We start from the raw sequence: 17,187 nt of genomic DNA, 5'->3' as shown, positions 1-17,187 counted from the left end.
AAAGTAGCAGAATTGAAAGTAGTCCAATTATCAGTAATACTGTGCTGGTTGTCTGATTAATACCATCTCCAACCATCATCACTAATGGCAGTAGAATTTCCTGTTCCATCAGGATTCACAACCACCATTTGGCTAGCTGAAACATTCCCAATAACTGGAGTTGTCTGAAGAATCTTCCTTCCACTGAAAAACCCATATGTTTTCTGATTCCGGGTATTGGAAAATGTGATCAGCTTCCTTTCTCTAAGCCATCTGGATTTGAATCCAAAATTAGTACCCCAAATGTTTGTGAAAAGTGCCAAGAGAGACACTGTAAGACTTGGTTCCATTCTGGATAGGTTCTGATAGAGAATTCCTGATGTTTGAAGCTGCTATGGCTTGAAGACCATCAAGACATGTTTCTTGGTTGGTCAAGATAGCACTAAGCAATGTATGTAAAAACTCAGCTTGTGAGCTATGAAGAGAACTATTGGTGTTATTGACACTCTCCAGGGCGCTTAACAGAAAATCCTGGTTTAGTCCTGCTAGGAATTGACAATCCTGCAGGCTGCAGAGCTCCAATTGTAGATTGAGACAAGTTGGAGCTTGATTCGGGAATTTATATATTGAAAGTGAAAAGAATTGTTTAGCTGTTGATATGGATTGGTGGATTGAAATTCGACAAAAAATGGTGCCGGGACAGTTGTTTGGTAACATGGATTTGCAGAAGGAGGGTGCGGAGTGGAGTTTGCAAATGGTGTCTTTGGAGTTTAAAGCACCTGCAAGACATGGAATGTAGAAAAGCATGAGAAGAAGAGATATTGTGCATAGTCTTGATGGGTTTAATGCCATAACCAAATATAAGTAGATGAGTAAAACTGGGTGCCATTGCCTGGCCTTTCTGGCTCAATTTATTGGAAAGAAAGGAGGGTTTGTGAATCCTTTGGAGAGGGTTTTGTCCGCCCTACTTGTTTCATAGTTCAGGTCAGCCTTTTTGGCTTGCAAACATTCTGATTTTAACATTTAAGGTGTCAATGACTACTTATCAGTACCGATATCCTAGTTAAGTAATAATGTGTTGGGAGTTTGAACCAATCAGAGAAGATATTTCCTTGTGGAATCCTGGTTCAGTGTCCCACTTCTGGGTTCTTTTCCATATGAGTTTCGGATCAGTTTTACCTATCACCAGCATGATGCGGGCTGTTCTGATAGCTCGAGATTTACTTCCACTCAACTGTCCAAATGGCATGTCGGGCATGGGATTCCTTGGTTACCGAAAAAAGAAAAACTGGACTTTAGATAGAACACAACTTGATTGTTTTCTGAAAAGTCATTAATGTTTTAGCGTAGTTTACTTCAGTTGCAAGCTATTGTATTCCATATAAATCTAGGTTTACATGTTTTATTGACTTGACCACGCTTTAGCAAGAAAAGGATGACTGAATTATAGTTTCAAAAATGGAAACAAAAACCACAACTGATTAACAGATGTAAATGTTCATATTAATCCACCAGTATAAGGAACGGAAGTAGCTGGCAACCAGTAATCTCCCTGAATGAATTTGGACACAGTGAACTTAGCTGCATCACCATCATTTATCACATGATAACCTGGCCATGTAACCCTACCTCCAGTATTCGATCCTGGACCGGTATTGCTGAATTCTGCATAATATAACGTATTGATACCAAAATCCCCTGACCATTCAGTCCAACCAGCTGGATCGATTAGGCTATCCATATAGGATTGCATATAAACGGTCCTTGAATATTCCTTCCAAGGCCTTCCTAGATATGTTTTTATGGTGCCACTTGATGAGGCTAAGTCACTTGCTGCCTTGATACTACAGTTGTGAATTGAAGTGCCTGTGTTCTGGTTTGGATCGGTTCTGCCTTGCGCGGTGATGGCATTGAATTGGTAGTCCAGAGGGAGTCGCGGATAAAGGTTACAGTTTTGGAAAACAGCAGCTGAGTTTCCGAAAATGAAATCGATGGTGCCATAGATGTCACAGTTTCTGTAAAATTGTCTGAGGGAATGGGAATAGAGTGTGTCTTGGTAGCCTTCAAAGCTGCAGCTGTAGAATGTTGACATGTCCGCGCTGTTTAGTACCGCCACTGCTTGGTGCTTAATCGCTCCTGCTGTGTTTCGGAACGTTATGTTCACAGCAACAAAGCCTTGCCCCATCACAGCTGCAACAAAAAAAAAATTATTACATCACATTGAGGGAAAAACAAGAATGATCTTGATTATATATGTTCAGTTTGAATTTACCAAATGTTGCAGAATGGAACGTAGTGTCGTAGTCCACCCGTCAACGAAGCTGCGATTACCGGTGATCACAGTCTGGCCAATGCCATCTCCAATCATCATTATATTCTGCTTTTCCTTGGCTATAGAAACATACTCTTCATAAATCCCAGCAACCACATAAATTGCATAGTACTGTCTGCCAGTACTCGCAGTGTTGCTTGGCGCTGCAGCCACCGCGTCAGTAATAGTCGTAAAATCACCTGTTCCATCAGGTTTTACAACCACCATTTTGCTCACAGAAGCATTATTAATACCTTCAAGCTTCCTTTCTGTTAGCAATCTAGACTTGATTGAAACTTGACCCCAACTGTTTGTGAAAAGTCCAAGAGAGACACTGTAAGACTTGATTCCATTCTGAATAGTTTCTAACAGAGAATTCTTGATGCTAGAAGCTGAGACTGTTTCTTGAAGCCCATCAAGACAAGTTTCTTGGTTAGTCAAGACAGCACTAAGCAATGTATGCAAATCTTCAGCTTGGGAGCTATGAAGACTATTGGTGTAATTGACACTATCCAGGATTTTTGACAGGAAATCCTGGTTAAATCCTGCTAGGAGTTGACAATAATGGAGGGCTCTGGTGGTGGACACAGATAATGTTGAGCTTGATTTCAGGTACCAATTGATTAATGAAAGGAAGTCTCTGGCTGCTGATAAGGATTGATGGATCGAAATCCGACCATAGTCGAAAATGGTACCGGGGAAGTCATATGGTAAGATGGATTTGCAAAAGGAAGGGTAAAGTGTGTAGTCGCAAAGCGTCTCTGGAGAATTGAAGGTTGTGGAGAAAATGTCTGCAAGACTCAGAGAAAAAGAGCATGAGGAACATAGATGTTGGCAATAGCTTTGATAGCTTTGAAGCCATCTTCAATCACAATTTGATTATGAACAATGGGGGGTTGGCAAGCCTTAATAACCTGTACAAAAACTGGAAATCAAACTGCAGTAGAGAATAGAGAATGTATCGTAGCATTCTCATCTTAGGGAGGTTTTCTTGCCCTTGTAATTCCACAAACGTGCACCCAAATAAAGGGAAAATGAAGATCATAAAAAGAAGCCCTTGCTTATATGTATGTTAGTTGAATCCATGTATTCCAATCTCTATTATATACAAACATCAATACATACATGCTAGCCTGACTTGGTCTTGGTCACTGCATTTTTCCTTGGATGGTAATGGTTCTCCACTCCAAGCAAAAGGAAAGAAATTAACAAAGTTTATCAGATTCCATTGACTTTGCAGCTAATACGGGTGATACAGCGCACAAGATAAACTCATAATAAAATCTATATAGGTAAGTGATCTATAGGATGATGACTTATTTGGTCAAACCAGTACAGAACTTGACCCCAGTTGCCAGCAACCACGACATGCCGATGAAGCGGCTAACAGAGAAGAAGCTGGCGGTGGAAGCATCCCGAATTATTTGGGCTTTTACAGTCTTGTGCAGTGCTGTAGTGACAAGGGGACTCTAGTGTATATCCTGCAGTGTTGGAGCACAGCAGCTCCATTGCCGAAAATGAAGTCTATGGAGCCATAGATGTCACATTCACGGCAGAATTGGTGAAGTGAGTCAGTGTAGAAGGTGTCTTATAACCTTCCATGCTGCACCGGTAGAATGCAGATTGATCAGACTCAACTTAAAGCGCCACCACTTGACGGTTTCAGGGTCCAGATGTATTACGTAATGTCAAGTATCTTGCCATGAATCCTTTACCAGATACATCTGCAAGATGAAATCAAGAAGTCCAGCAAGCTCTGGGAAAGAACAAACAAAAGAAAGATACAGGGATCATCTACTCTGGACCGAATCTCCTCTATCAACTCATCTTCAGCACAATCTGACAAAACACTAAGTTGATGGACAGTCTCTTTTTACATATGGAAAAGGGAAATAAGATGTGCAACACACTAAAATATCAAAAATTTAGTAGTTCCCTCGGAAAAATATAAGGAAGAACAATTATTGATCATCATAATTAGCATGGTCCCAATAATGCATCAAGGGAACATATTTATTTATTTTTATTACAAGAACACATAAAAAAAGATATAATTTTTACACCAACCCAACAGGGGATAAAAGAAAGAAAAAATGAAACCGGTGAAAACGCTTTCAGTTACAAGGCAACAGTTACCAGATCAACAGGCAAACGGATATCAAGCAAAGCAAGTTCTGGCGCAAAACAGATTTACTCATAAGAAAAAAAATCTACAAAGCAAGATGATCCCTCAGAGCAAAAACAGGTCAGTCATGAAATAATCAGATACATTAGCATGTCTTCAAATCATCATAGGCAACTTCATTCCAACATCTAAAAAGTAGAGAAAATCTAATCCTTAAAACGAAACGTCAAATAAGGAAGCTTAAAACCAAAATGATAAAGATTCATCTCTGGGTAGAGGAAAAACACTAACATATCTCAGAATATGCATGAAGAAACACATCCCTTTCTCATTGAATTAGGGGAAACCAAAATATGAGCATACTAGCAAATATAATTAATAGTATACAGAGAATCTCTAAAAGCAAAGCAATCAGAGAACTTTGAAGGCTAATAAGATCAAATTCAACAGCCACATTCAGATTAAAGAACTTCATCATCTTGCTTTGTGTCATTTACGAAGTGTATGCTGAAATCAATCGATAAATGAGAGATGACAATGACCATCGTTTCCTTGCAAAACATCGTGAAAACAAAATATAAAAAAACCTACTCAAATAAATTTGGTCAATGATTTGACATTATAATACTGAAGACAATCAAATCTTGACTTCAATCACACAGTAAAAGCACACAAATGTAGAACTCTTATAATCTAGAAAACCTTAAACATCCTATCACATAAACATGCAATTGCCATACTTACACATGAACAAAAAATCAACTAATCCAAATTCTAAAAAAGGAACTAAAAACATCTGAAAACTGAGTTCACAACCTAGATTAAAACTAAGTACAGCAGTCCATCATTTTAGACCAGGTATCCTCTCACCATCAACTCATCATAATGAAAATGAAACCCTTAAAAACTCAAAAGATCAAATACATTAAAAAATTGAATAATGATCAGATAAATGTTGGATAGAGTCAATTCCCTGACCACTAAAGGTCTCATAATGAGCTGGGATTAAGTCATTTATCATCATTTAAAAAAACAAAAACTTATTTTTATATGAGAAAAACTGTGTAACTTATTTCTCTCAGAAGGCATAACAAAAGAAAAACACGCCAATGGTTCAAAATAGGAAATCACAGATAGTATGAAACAAGACGGGACGGATGGATGGAGGAGGATAGTGAGGAGAGACAGAGGTATTATCTAGGGCTATTGACATCTATGTTGATAAGTTACAAGATTTTCATTATGACAAGTAATAACCCAAACAAAAATAAACATATGCATATGCATATGCATATGGACATGATCATCATCATCTAAACCTTTGTTACAAAGGTTTGGGGTCAGCTACACGAGTCTATAAGAACATCACCAGGAATCCATCACATGTATTTCAGTGGATGATATAGAGAAATTGCAGCCACAACACAAGTTTGTTTTGATTATGGCAACAGCACAAGTTCTAGCAGATCATAGGTTTATAGTTATAGAAGTATCCAAGTAACTCAAAAGAGTGAAAGTTCATAACTTTCTAGTTGCTTAACCAAATGATTATATGCTTGAAGTCAACTATATCAGTGAACGCAGATAAATTGAGCAAATTCTACCATTCAAACCACAAATTAATTGAACATACAAAACCATGTCGAAAATCTGAACAAGTGAAATCATCCGACACAGAAGCATTATCAGGAAGAACAAAAAAAAACTTTTAAAACAAGCGTACCATCTGAGATCAGTCACATAACATGCTCAGATAAATGTTGGATAAGAGTCAATTCCCAGACCTCTTATAGGTCTCATAATGAGCTGGGTATGAAACATCTATCATCATGGACAAAATCACTTTAGAGCTTCTTTCAATCGAAAACCTAAGATAGAACAGTAAATCAATGAAAAATGGAAACTTTCGCAAAAGTCCAACTGAATAAGTTGATTGGAATGGCGACTGAGAGAGATTTCGAGGAAAAGGGTTTTCTTATAGCCTCCAGAGTCCAGATTGGTTTAGGGTTTGGAGGCGATTGTTATCTTTTTATTTCCAAACATGGCCTCAGCCTCTCTTTCGAAATTACAAATATAACATTGCAATAGATGGGCTAAAATAAATGGGCTGAAACATGGCAAGGCTTCTTGGGTTGGGACGCCATTAACTGTTTCTGGTGATAGCTCGCTTTGAACTGGGAATCTGCAAGTTCATCATCAACCTCTGGAAATCTTGAAAAAAAGAAAAGACAAAGAGTTTATTTACATAAAGAAAATGTTAATCAATCAACAAATCAAATCTATTAAGATTTTGAGATTTAAGAGATTAAATTACATACCTTGACTTCTCTGTTGAGACTGCTTGTCACCTTACCCAGAAGGCCAGAAAATCAAAGCATGATTCTTCTTTACTTCAATTCCCTTCTCTCCTCCTCTATTGATAATATATATATATATATGTATGTATGTATGTATGTATGTATTTTTGTATGTACAGTGTGTGATAGCAGTTGTGCATTAACAGGCGGTAGATCAAATATCGTAACCATCTCTATACATACAAGAAGCCACAATGTCCAATTCTCAATGTATCAGAGTACACAGATCTTTGTCTTTGAACCAGTCAAGCAGCAAACAAGATGAAAATGAGGAGAAATTACAGTAATGCAAGAGGATTTGTGGAGAGCGTAGGCGAAGATATAATTGAGTTAAAAAGAATTTACATATACAACAATGGACGTCAACTAGTTTTTGATTAAGAAATTCATAAAACCAATCCAAAACCCCTGGATCAACTCATGATTCTTAAGCAAAATCTATACATAGAGATTATTCTGTTTTTTACCATCAATCATATCTACGACTGCGCTCCCCACAATCCATCTTACACAACAAATTTCCTTCAATTAAAAGAGCCTATAATTACCTCAATTGGTATACAAGTCTGATCAGGTATGATCATACATTCCATGAATGGAACCATGGAATTTACTACCAACCAGCAAACAAACCAGCAAACAAGCATCTTTTTGCTGACATTCATGGCGACGGATGATGCTACTTGTATATTTTTATGCATATAAAGAAGCCATTCCCTTCATGATGTCGTTAAGATGACCACATTTTTTTGTCTGCTTTGTATGACGACATGAAATGAAATGAATGAATGAGGACATCAATAAGATAAATTATTCAATGCTCACATCATATCATATACTGATATTGATGTGACGTATCAAAACCAACGTGACAGTGCTAATTCATGAGTGGTAGGTGACAACGCATGAATGGTTGAGAACGAAGATAGATAGTTTGCAATTCAAATTTTGCATCAACCCCTGTTAATTGACACCATCCCATTGGCTCATGTGCACCACATCAACATATGACATCGTGTGCTAGAACCCATTCAAGACCAGTACGCATGGTCAAGAAAATTAAAGAAAATTAAGTAGTCCATTGACGACGCGGAACACTTAATTAATTTAATATGCATGCTAATCAACGATTATCATCCTGTATGTCAACATAATTAATCACAATAGTTTTGGCTCCCCACAATTCTACAAACTACTTTTCTTCTCTGGTTTTGGCTTCCCCTTTTTAGTGCTCTGTTTTTCTATGACTGGGTATTGCAATTCAATATAAAAAAAATCAACAATACACCATTTTTATTAACCAAAAGACTACACATCTTCACATACAATAAAGAATTGGAAGAATAAAACAAAGCAAACCCATCTTCCTTTATGGGGTTACTAGTTTTTAGGCCTTATCTCAAGGCCTTCAACAATGAGTCCACCTTTCAAATGGTGCCCCTTCACTTCCATCAAACTCATCTTCACCTCTTCACCATCACCATTTCCACAGAAAAACTCTCCCAACTCAATCTCCAACCATCCATCTTTTCTTTCACTTGGGACTCTTCCCTCTCCTTCACAAACTCTAGACTTCAACATTTGGATCCGATTCCCATACAACAAATGCTGCATTTGTTGTTTCTTGCCATCTTGAATTGTTTGAAGATAAGCTGTGTTTCTATGAACTTGACCATTACCCATTTGGATTGATATCTCTGATGGTATTAGATCGAGACCATAAGCGCGATCCGAGATCTTGAATATGAGGTATGCACCATATTTGGTGTTTGGGGAGAGCTTGTGAGCTGAGATTTTGCCCTTAATTTCTAGCCAACTCATTGTTCTAAGCACAGCCACTTCTGCAAACCTGCGTGCATGCATGGAAGACAATTGATTAATCAACTTTGTTTTCTTATATTAATTTAGTCTTACCCTAAAGAGAAATAGTCACTTTACCCTGTTGAGTTTGACGGATTTGGCTTTGAAAAAGACAATTAAGAAGACTAATTCTAATCCTCCAATATTCAAAATGGTTACTGTCTGATCCGAACCCTTAAAATATAAATTGAAGTCAATAAAAGAAAAAAAAATTCCCCCCATTTTAAAGAATGACACCATGTAAGCTTGACCTTTGATCATCCGATATAAGCCTAAACTCGAGTCGTCATATCCACACGCATAAAAGTTTCTCACATGACGATAAGGTAAATTGAAAGATCTCTTGCAAAGAGTGAGAACCGAACTCAAAATCTTCCAAGTCTATACGATTTGACCCCATACAAATTAACCATTAGACTATCACCCAAATAGTTAATAGTGGGTCAAATATAATTATTTATCTAAGATTCTAGATACGTCATGAAATTAAGCTGACCTTGATTCAGGCATGGCTACCCAGCTCCAATACATGGATTCACTGCTCCAAGTTATTGAAAGATCCCTTGCAGAGAGTGTGTATGATATTTTACCACTAGATTTGTCTAACTTGAAGCTCTGCATTTGATCAAATACAGATAAACATAAATATACATAACGAGAAAACCAAGGTTGAAGACAAGAAACATGTTATAACTGTATTACATAGCCATTGATTGTTTACCTTTTTGCCACCATCTATGAGAAGAGAGTTGGAGAGGGAGAAGAAAAGGTCTTTCTTTGAAGAGTACTTCAATGGAGTTAAGGACTGTGAGACAATAGTCTGATAATCAGATGGCAAGAACCTCTCCCAGACAACATCGGACTCGGATGCTGATCGGAACGTTGTCGAAACCAACGACGATCTGCAGACGTCCGATGGAGAAGTAAGAAACAGACATGTTGCAACACAGTCTTCTGGCAATCCTAGTACTAGAGCTTCTTCCATTTATGTGTTAGAAGTTATAAATTAGAATAAGACTCAGTCTCTGTATGTGTGTATCTATCTATGTCAGTATGCCTATATCTATCTATCTCTCTATATATATACGAGGAGGAAGAGAGGATTGAGGTTCAAAATCATTGAAAATTGACCTGCATTTGCAAGGGAAGGTTCCTAAAATTGGCACATGGAACTAAACTGTAATATTGAAACTCGTTAATTAATTAAGAAGAATATTTGACTACAAGATACATATATATAGAGAGATGTTCTTGGATAATCCTCGTCATTTGTACATGTAAGGGATGCAACTATATAATAATGTAATAATAAATGTACTAACTATATAATAATATGGAAAATGATATTGTCCTTAATTAGCACATTTGATAAATGAGATAAAAGGTGTTTACAGGTTATAGTAAGCGATGTGTGATGAATCTTTAACCATTATCTTTAGGATAATAGTTAACAAGACCCTAATGATAATAATGATGTCGATATGCTTATGTACTGGGTTTTGATCCAACTTATCATTTTGTCAGTCGAAAAAATTTATGTACATACAGGACTAACAATCCGAATTTAAGTCTATATCAAATATCTAAAACGTAAATTCGTATGTGTCGTTCTCAGTTAAAAAAAAAATGATGGAGATGCAACTAGATTGTGAATTGCATAATCAATGTAACACCTAGATGATAACAATAATGGTGTAGGAATGCCTCAAATTAGCACCCCTTTTTGAAGTCAAAATGGTCAAAAAAACGAAAGTTTCATTTTTTATTGTTTGATTCTTTTTTCATGGTCATATATATATATATATATCCGTGTATAAGCCTACAAGGAGAGATTTTTGACTTTAGAAAATTGACTTGGCAAATTTTGGTGTACCGTGGAGGATGACATTAGTGCAACGACCACAAGGTCCCACTGAAAAAACATTATCATTAAAAAATACAACTATATCCCACTCAAATTCAACACGTACATGATACATTCCTCCTTCAACAAACTTCAATCTTAAGGTTTAGACAGAATAGGACCCACTATTTAATTAGTTCTTATAAATATTGTATTCCAACTTTTAAGTTTTGTAATTGTTTCTAAGAAATTATAACATTTGTTTGTTCAATATTATATAAATGAATGACGGAAAAGAATACACGAAGTGAATTTCTATTAATTTTCTCATATATTCATGTAATCGACCTTAAATTTTTAGTATAAAGGTTCGGATAATGATGATATGATGAAAAACTAACTATTTTCTTTAAGACAAGCATAATTATACTTTTGATTTTACACAAAAATAGTTTTATTTGAAGCTTAATCAAGAAAACAAAAAAGTAGTCTAAAAAAAACCCCCCACTTGCACTGGAGAGTAGTGCAAGTTGGCAACTTTGTGTCTCTAGCTTGGTAGTTGTTATATTGACCATTGCCCTTAAAATGGTCTTCTCAACCTCAATTTGTTGTGAGAGGAGAGGAGGGTTGTTGGATTTTGATGAAGAGTCCATGGGTCAATAACAATTGATCCCAACTACCATCCTTAATTCCTTACAATGCTTTTGTTATCACCAACTTCACCTTTATCAGCCTTGGTATCAACTTCAAATTATTTTTATCTTTTTTTTTTTTTGGGGGGATTATTTTGATGGTCAAGAATTTTGTGCATGTGCAATAATACTCTTTCCATGGATGGATTTTTTTACCTTTTTTGTCCAATTTCGAATAAATTTGGTATCTTGGCATCATTTTGGATAATATTTTCATGGACAGACTTTTCACTTTTTTATCTAATTTTGAAAAAATTTGGTTTCTTGACATCATTTTGGGACGAAACGTTTTGAAACCTTGCAACAATTTAGAACATCTGGGCCTCACTTGGGCCAAAATAGGACTGAAAATAAGGCCCGTTACAGATAGAGTGTTGACTAGCACTTAACAAAAGCAAGTTTCTAGCCCAATGTCAGGCCCAATTCAATATTTGGGCTTTTTTACTTCATTTCAGGTCCAGGCCCATGTTACATAACAAGTGGTAGTCAAGTATCGTGGCATTACCCTCTCTCTTTTGGCGCCTTTTCAACAGCTTCTCTCCTCCGTTTCCATGGCTTCCTTTCACATCCCCAAACCCTCCTCCACCACTTCCTCTTCCTCCTCCCTTCGCCGCCGTTTCTATTTCTCTGTGTGACCTCCGATTTCTTTCTCTTTCAAAAACCATAGAAATTTCATATCCTTTTCACAATTCCCTTGCGATTGATCCACAATTCTCAACACCCACTACTCACATCTTCTTGGAGATTGTTTCTGTTGGAATATAACATGCAATAAACCAATTAATATTTATATTGCATGAACAGTGAATAAGCTACATAAATAAAATAGTAACATTAATCAGAAACAGTAACATTAGCATATATGAACTCAATAATTGATGTTTAAATTAAAATACCAAAACCGTAAACAAATGATAGGAATTGTGGGAGCGAGGTACGCCTCTCTTGGAATCTCCTTAAAGAGAAGATTTGCTCTCTCTTGGAAGCTGCTGCCAAGCTTTCGTATAAAGTCCATATTTAATGCATTTGGGCCTCTCTTTTATGGGCTAAGTAAGCCCAAGTCTGAGAAGGGCTCAGTCGTGCGTGCCCGACTGGCCGGCGGGTGTTTTAGTCCAAGTTCATAATGTGGAGTCTCTCACTCCTACAAAAGTTTGGGTGCCCTTGGGCCCAAGGTCTTACTATAACACTTGGGCTTATAAACAATACATCTATATGGTATTTTTCCAATGTGGGATTCTCATACACACTTATTGCACTATGTCCACCATGCTCATCATGGTGACTTTGGAGTCTTTTTATATTCAACCAATACATGATTTGGTCACACTAATTGCTCCAATTTATTGTCCTTATAACAAAGATCAATTGCCCATAACTTTCATTCAATAATTATTATTGAGCTTTCAATTAATAATACTCAAACTATAGTTGACCCTCATTTTTCAACAGTTTCTCCCATCAGTGTCTGACATTTGGGATGGTTTGACACGAAAAAACAATGCCCGTGAATCAATTCTCTCCATTCTGACATGGAATGCTACTCTTTGGACAGGTAAAGTTTGGAGCTTTTTTGTGTGAAATCTTTCTCATTGAGATAATCATGATTTGCAGTCACAATTTATTTATTTTTTGTTCTTGCTTTGATGGGTGATGTTTTGGGATCCAAAGCACGGTTCGATAAAATGACAGAGCTTGATCCTCGTCAAAAGGCACATTGATGATGTTCATGGTGGTTTCAATGCTACAGATCTTTGGAAAAGAGGATTTTTGCCTTAATATCTGGATAGGTACTGGTTCTTCTTGTGTATCCCTTAATATTCAGTAACAGCTGAAACAATGCTTGATTTGAGCCTCATACATTATTTAGGATTACATTTAATTTGGGATTACAATTATATGTTCTCTTCTGTATAAACTTCTATTCTGTCTAGCTGTAGGAATAAAGCTCTTTTTACCCTCTTATATTTCTAGCTAGACAGCTCATAGAAGCTTACGCTTTGCCTAACTTTACTCTCTTATATTTCTAGCGTGAAAAAGGAACTAGCGTATTCAAAGTTGCCGTTAAACATCAGGATTCCTCCAAACATTATCAACCCCTGGCTATAGTTCCAATTAGGGCAATGGCTCCATTTTCTTTTGCACTCTATTCTTTCTCCATATGATCAGTTCATTGGTTATTTTACATTGGAGCATCAATCATGTAGTCACTTGAGTATCAATGAAGTTACTAACCACCTTTCAAAGAAAGTGGACTAAAAGGGAAGTGATTCAATATACATAATGTTTAATACATGAAAAGGGGGTGTATTAGATAGTTTGTTTTTTGGCAATTGCAAAGTTTGTCATTTCGATTAATTTCAGGGCTCTAAAAGGGGGAAAAAATCCTCTCCAGATAGGGGATAAGCGTATGTACTACAAATTTCAGTTCAATCAGGAATCACCAAGTTAATGTGTGAATTTCAGTAGTAAAAAAATGAAGCAAAACTCTCATGAAATTTGTCCCATCTTTTGCTTCCAATTTCTTCTTGGTCTGAAATAAGTAGCATAATGATAAATAGTAATATGCTCCCTGAATTTGCTTAGAAAAGGAGAGCAGTAGCTGAGATTTATGCCTTGATTCACTTGCTTTTCTGCTACCTCAAATTTTCAATTGCAGGAAATAGTGGAATTATTACTGCCATAAGCCGTGAGCGACATACACACCTCAGAGATGCATCATGCTTGGAAGAATTATGAGCTCATGTGATCGATTACTCTGATGGATAAGCAGTGAAGGTCCTTCAACCAATTCATTTTGGGCGAGTTCATCAAACTGGAAGTCGAGGTCAGAATCCATTCTGTTCTTATAACCTAATAAGCATTATTTGAAGTCAGATAAAATATGTTATGCTTACCCATGGTTGCCAAACTTGGAGTCAAAACTGTGTCCACTTTAATAGCTTCATGTCAGTTCAGCAAGTCTGCCTTAAGATTGTCATTTTATATGCGTGTTCTGTGTAACAAAGTCGAAGGCCAGTGTCGCCAAGTTCCCTAGTGAAAATCGGATATCTCCAAAGTGGAATCCTCATGATCCCTGGATGTGATATTGCTGGAAGCCTTTCCAGCAGTATTCATGGTGCACGCTAGGAGAAAGAGGTAAATTGAGCTTTGAGTATTGCTGTCAATAGAATTTATCCCATGATGGTTCAGTGTGTTTATCAACTCTAGCTTAGTGTCAACAACCATTAATGTGTTGCTTATACTTTACTTAATTAAGCTGAAGATGAAAAACTGTTAGCAGGCATAAGATTTAATCTGCAAAATCACTTGCAATTTGAAGCCTAATCAAGTCCTATGTGTGTAAAAAAAAATTACAACAAATAATTAAGAGAAACGCCTAAGAATTCATGAAGTACAGATGACCAACCAACAAGTATCCTTCAATCATGATGACATAATGAAAAAAACAGAAGCAATATCCCTGAATACAAGCTAAATGAGAAGGAATCTAAAAGCAAGTGCTAGGAAAATTATCCATGGCAGTTTCTAGGAAAACCGCTTAAGAAATTAAAATCACAGAAATATATCCTGAATTAAGAAACTTACCAATTAGTTGCAGCCTATGGAAGAGAATCTAAGGACCGATGAATTTGCCTCAATTCTTTTGCCACATCAATCATCGTCGGCCTATCGTCTTCAAATTGTGAGACACATCTTATGGCAATTGTTGCAAAAGCTTTTAGCTGCTGCTGTTTTCCAGGCCAACTTCCTTCTTCCTGAATTATGGGATCTGTAATCTCATCAACCCTATTGTTTTCAATAAGATATTTCACATTATCCACTAAGGAGCATTCAACATAAACCAAGGGGTTTCCAGTCAAAAGGATAAGCAAGCAGACTCCAAAACTAAAAACATCATGCTTCTCATTGATGCGCGCTGAGGTTAAGGACTCAGGCGAAATGAACTCAAGAGTACCCACCGGTTGATCCTCTATGTGGGTTTCACCTTTAGGAATAGATACACAGAGTGAGAGGTTGGACAATTTCGTGACGTTTTGTTCATCCAGTAAGATGTTTGAAGGTTTAATATCTCTATGAACAATGGGCTCCGAGAACGCAGAGTGGAGATATGCAACCACATGCGCTATGTCCATCGCAATCTTCATCCGACATTTGTATAGCATTGGTGCACCATAATGGTGACCTTTAATGCGATCAGCAAGTGTTGCAGCCTGTACGGGTTCAAATACTAGAATGGGAACTTGAGTCTCCAAGCAGCATCCTATCAACTTTAGAACATTCTTATGGGAACCAAGTTTTGATGAATATACAATTTCATTGAAAACTTCTTGGTTCCGACATTTCTTGACAAAAACTCCCCACTTCTTGACAGATATTGGCCTGTTCCCAAGAAAACCCTGGTAAGTTTTAAAAATACGCTTACCGCATAGAATTTGTGCGTAGTTGTTTGTTGCTGTCATGAGCTCGCTAGCAGAGAAATTACGGATAGGATTACATTTGCCATCACACAGGGCAATTGATTTCTCGAATACTATTCTTCCATTCCTTAAGAAAGTCGCTTCTTTCTGTTTCTCATATTCTTTTTTTCTCCAAAATGCTTTCATCTCTCCTGGAAAACAGAAAACAATCCAGGAAACGCGTTTGGTTGCCAATTTAGAAAACACGGAAAACAGAAAAGTAGCAAAAATCACTTGACAACAGAAAAACAAAAAAAATAGACGTTTTCTGTATTTTGTTTTCATTTCCGTTTACTGAAAAATGATAGCAGAAAACAAACCAAACGGGCCCTAGTGATTTAGAACACCTCAATAAATCTATTCAAATTAGTTGCAAGCTGATTTGTGCAATTTAATCCAGAAATCAAAATAGGAATAAACAAATGAGCATGTGGATGGTGATTTAATAACTGTAGAAAACAAAATGTAAGAAAATTTTACCTGAATCAAGGACTTGGTAACAGGTTATGTCAAGGAATTGTTTGTGTTTGGAATTGAGTATTTTTGTGCAAATGCAATGATGAGAGGGATCCAGAGTGCCTCCAAATAATGAGAAATCTTAGGTTGACTGCATTAAGCAAGGGGAAAGAGATGATATATCCTCCTCCTTTCAAATTTTCCCCTTTTTTTTTCCATACAATTTCGCAATTGATTTCAAACTGCCAGCTACTTTAAGTTGACTTGAAATTTATATTTGTCAAGGTCAACTCAAGAAATGTGTGAAGTGTCCCAACAAATCCGGCAGCAATACTGGTTTGAATATTCATATTGAAAGTGCCAGAAGAAACATTTGCAACAACAGCTATGAAAGTCAAAGACATCTCTTCTTCGGATTCAGTAAACAAACACGTCTTCTTAGCGTCTGTGATGGTCTTAATATTTTTCATAACTGTCCCTAAGGTCTGTGAGTTTTATCAAATGGGTATGAGAGTCCTCCCAGAGTATACCATGCAGGGCTGAATCCAATGTGACAATATCTTAGATTAGTTCTTCAGAGCGGAATCCAGTGTGACCGTGTCTTAGATGAATTCGTAAATAAAAATAAAAATAAAAAAACTGTCAACAACTGTTACTTCGTTGCTCATGATTTCTTTATTAATCTGATGTAGTTTTGTGATCAAAACATTTGATGATGACATGATTGACTCATTTTTTCCATCTTGTTTCGGTTAAATTTCAGGTGGTAGGAGATGGGTAAGAGTTTTTTTGCAAAACGAAGATTGGTTACCATATCGTCAGCTCCAAACTACGGAGGGGAATTCGACAATGTAGGTGCTCTATTTAGTGTTGATGAAGGCCTAGTGTCTTCCTGAGATATTGAAACCAGTTTTTGAGACTAAAGAATCACCTAGCAATTCGAAGTTGACTCGTAAGAAGGTATACATCTCATTGGACAACATTTTTATTCTGTTATGAGAGAATTTCATCTATTCATTGCCCATTTTTTTTTCCCTTCACACAGGTTCCTAATGCTGGTAGGGTATGAAGTTAGGAGAATTGAAGAAGTATTCAAGTTTGAGTATA

General features: G+C 36.7%; 2 protein-coding genes, 4 non-coding genes and 1 pseudogene across 7 annotated transcripts; all 7 read right to left on the bottom strand.

Annotated features, from left to right (window-relative positions):
• Positions 1-1,365: 1,365 nt before the first annotated feature.
• Positions 1,366-7,450, bottom strand: LOC120011293 (annotated as a pseudogene).
• On the bottom strand, positions 4,221-4,299 carry LOC120011645. Its single transcript, XR_005471089.1, has one exon. It is a non-coding gene; the product is annotated as a small nucleolar RNA snoR53Y (small nucleolar RNA).
• Positions 4,822-4,899, bottom strand: LOC120011628. Its single transcript, XR_005471072.1, has one exon. It is a non-coding gene; the product is annotated as a small nucleolar RNA R160 (small nucleolar RNA).
• On the bottom strand, positions 5,352-5,444 carry LOC120011643. The gene has a single exon (XR_005471087.1). It is a non-coding gene; the product is annotated as a small nucleolar RNA snoR69Y (small nucleolar RNA).
• LOC120011644 lies at positions 6,158-6,256 on the bottom strand. Its single transcript, XR_005471088.1, has one exon. It is a non-coding gene; the product is annotated as a small nucleolar RNA snoR69Y (small nucleolar RNA).
• A 467-nt stretch (positions 7,451-7,917) lies between the features above and the next one.
• On the bottom strand, positions 7,918-9,687 carry LOC120011294 (F-box protein PP2-B15-like). The gene is made up of 3 exons (XM_038862377.1): positions 9,354-9,687; positions 9,129-9,247; positions 7,918-8,621 (listed from the first exon to the last, which is right to left on the bottom strand). Exons 1-3 carry the CDS (start codon positions 9,615-9,617, stop codon positions 8,153-8,155), a joined length of 852 nt encoding a protein of 283 aa, XP_038718305.1. The 5' UTR covers positions 9,618-9,687; the 3' UTR covers positions 7,918-8,152.
• Positions 9,688-12,621: 2,934 nt separating this feature from the next.
• LOC120010668 (non-functional pseudokinase ZED1-like) lies at positions 12,622-16,258 on the bottom strand. 2 transcript variants are annotated; one of them, XM_038861462.1, is made up of 3 exons: positions 16,105-16,258; positions 14,753-15,776; positions 12,622-14,289 (listed from the first exon to the last, which is right to left on the bottom strand). In XM_038861462.1, exon 2 carries the CDS (start codon positions 15,769-15,771, stop codon positions 14,767-14,769), a length of 1,005 nt encoding a protein of 334 aa, XP_038717390.1. In that variant the 5' UTR covers positions 15,772-15,776; positions 16,105-16,258; the 3' UTR covers positions 12,622-14,289; positions 14,753-14,766. The 2 variants fall into 2 exon arrangements, with proteins under 2 accessions (XP_038717390.1, XP_038717389.1); XM_038861461.1 differs by lacking the exon at positions 12,622-14,289 and having other exon boundaries at positions 14,551-15,776.
• Between the last annotated feature and the right edge of the window lie 929 nt (positions 16,259-17,187).

This window comes from Tripterygium wilfordii, chromosome 12 (genome assembly GCF_013401445.1).
Source record: "Tripterygium wilfordii isolate XIE 37 chromosome 12, ASM1340144v1, whole genome shotgun sequence".
NCBI classification, from domain to species: Eukaryota; Viridiplantae; Streptophyta; class Magnoliopsida; order Celastrales; family Celastraceae; genus Tripterygium; species Tripterygium wilfordii.
This window is presented reverse-complemented; position numbering and strand designations above follow the sequence as displayed.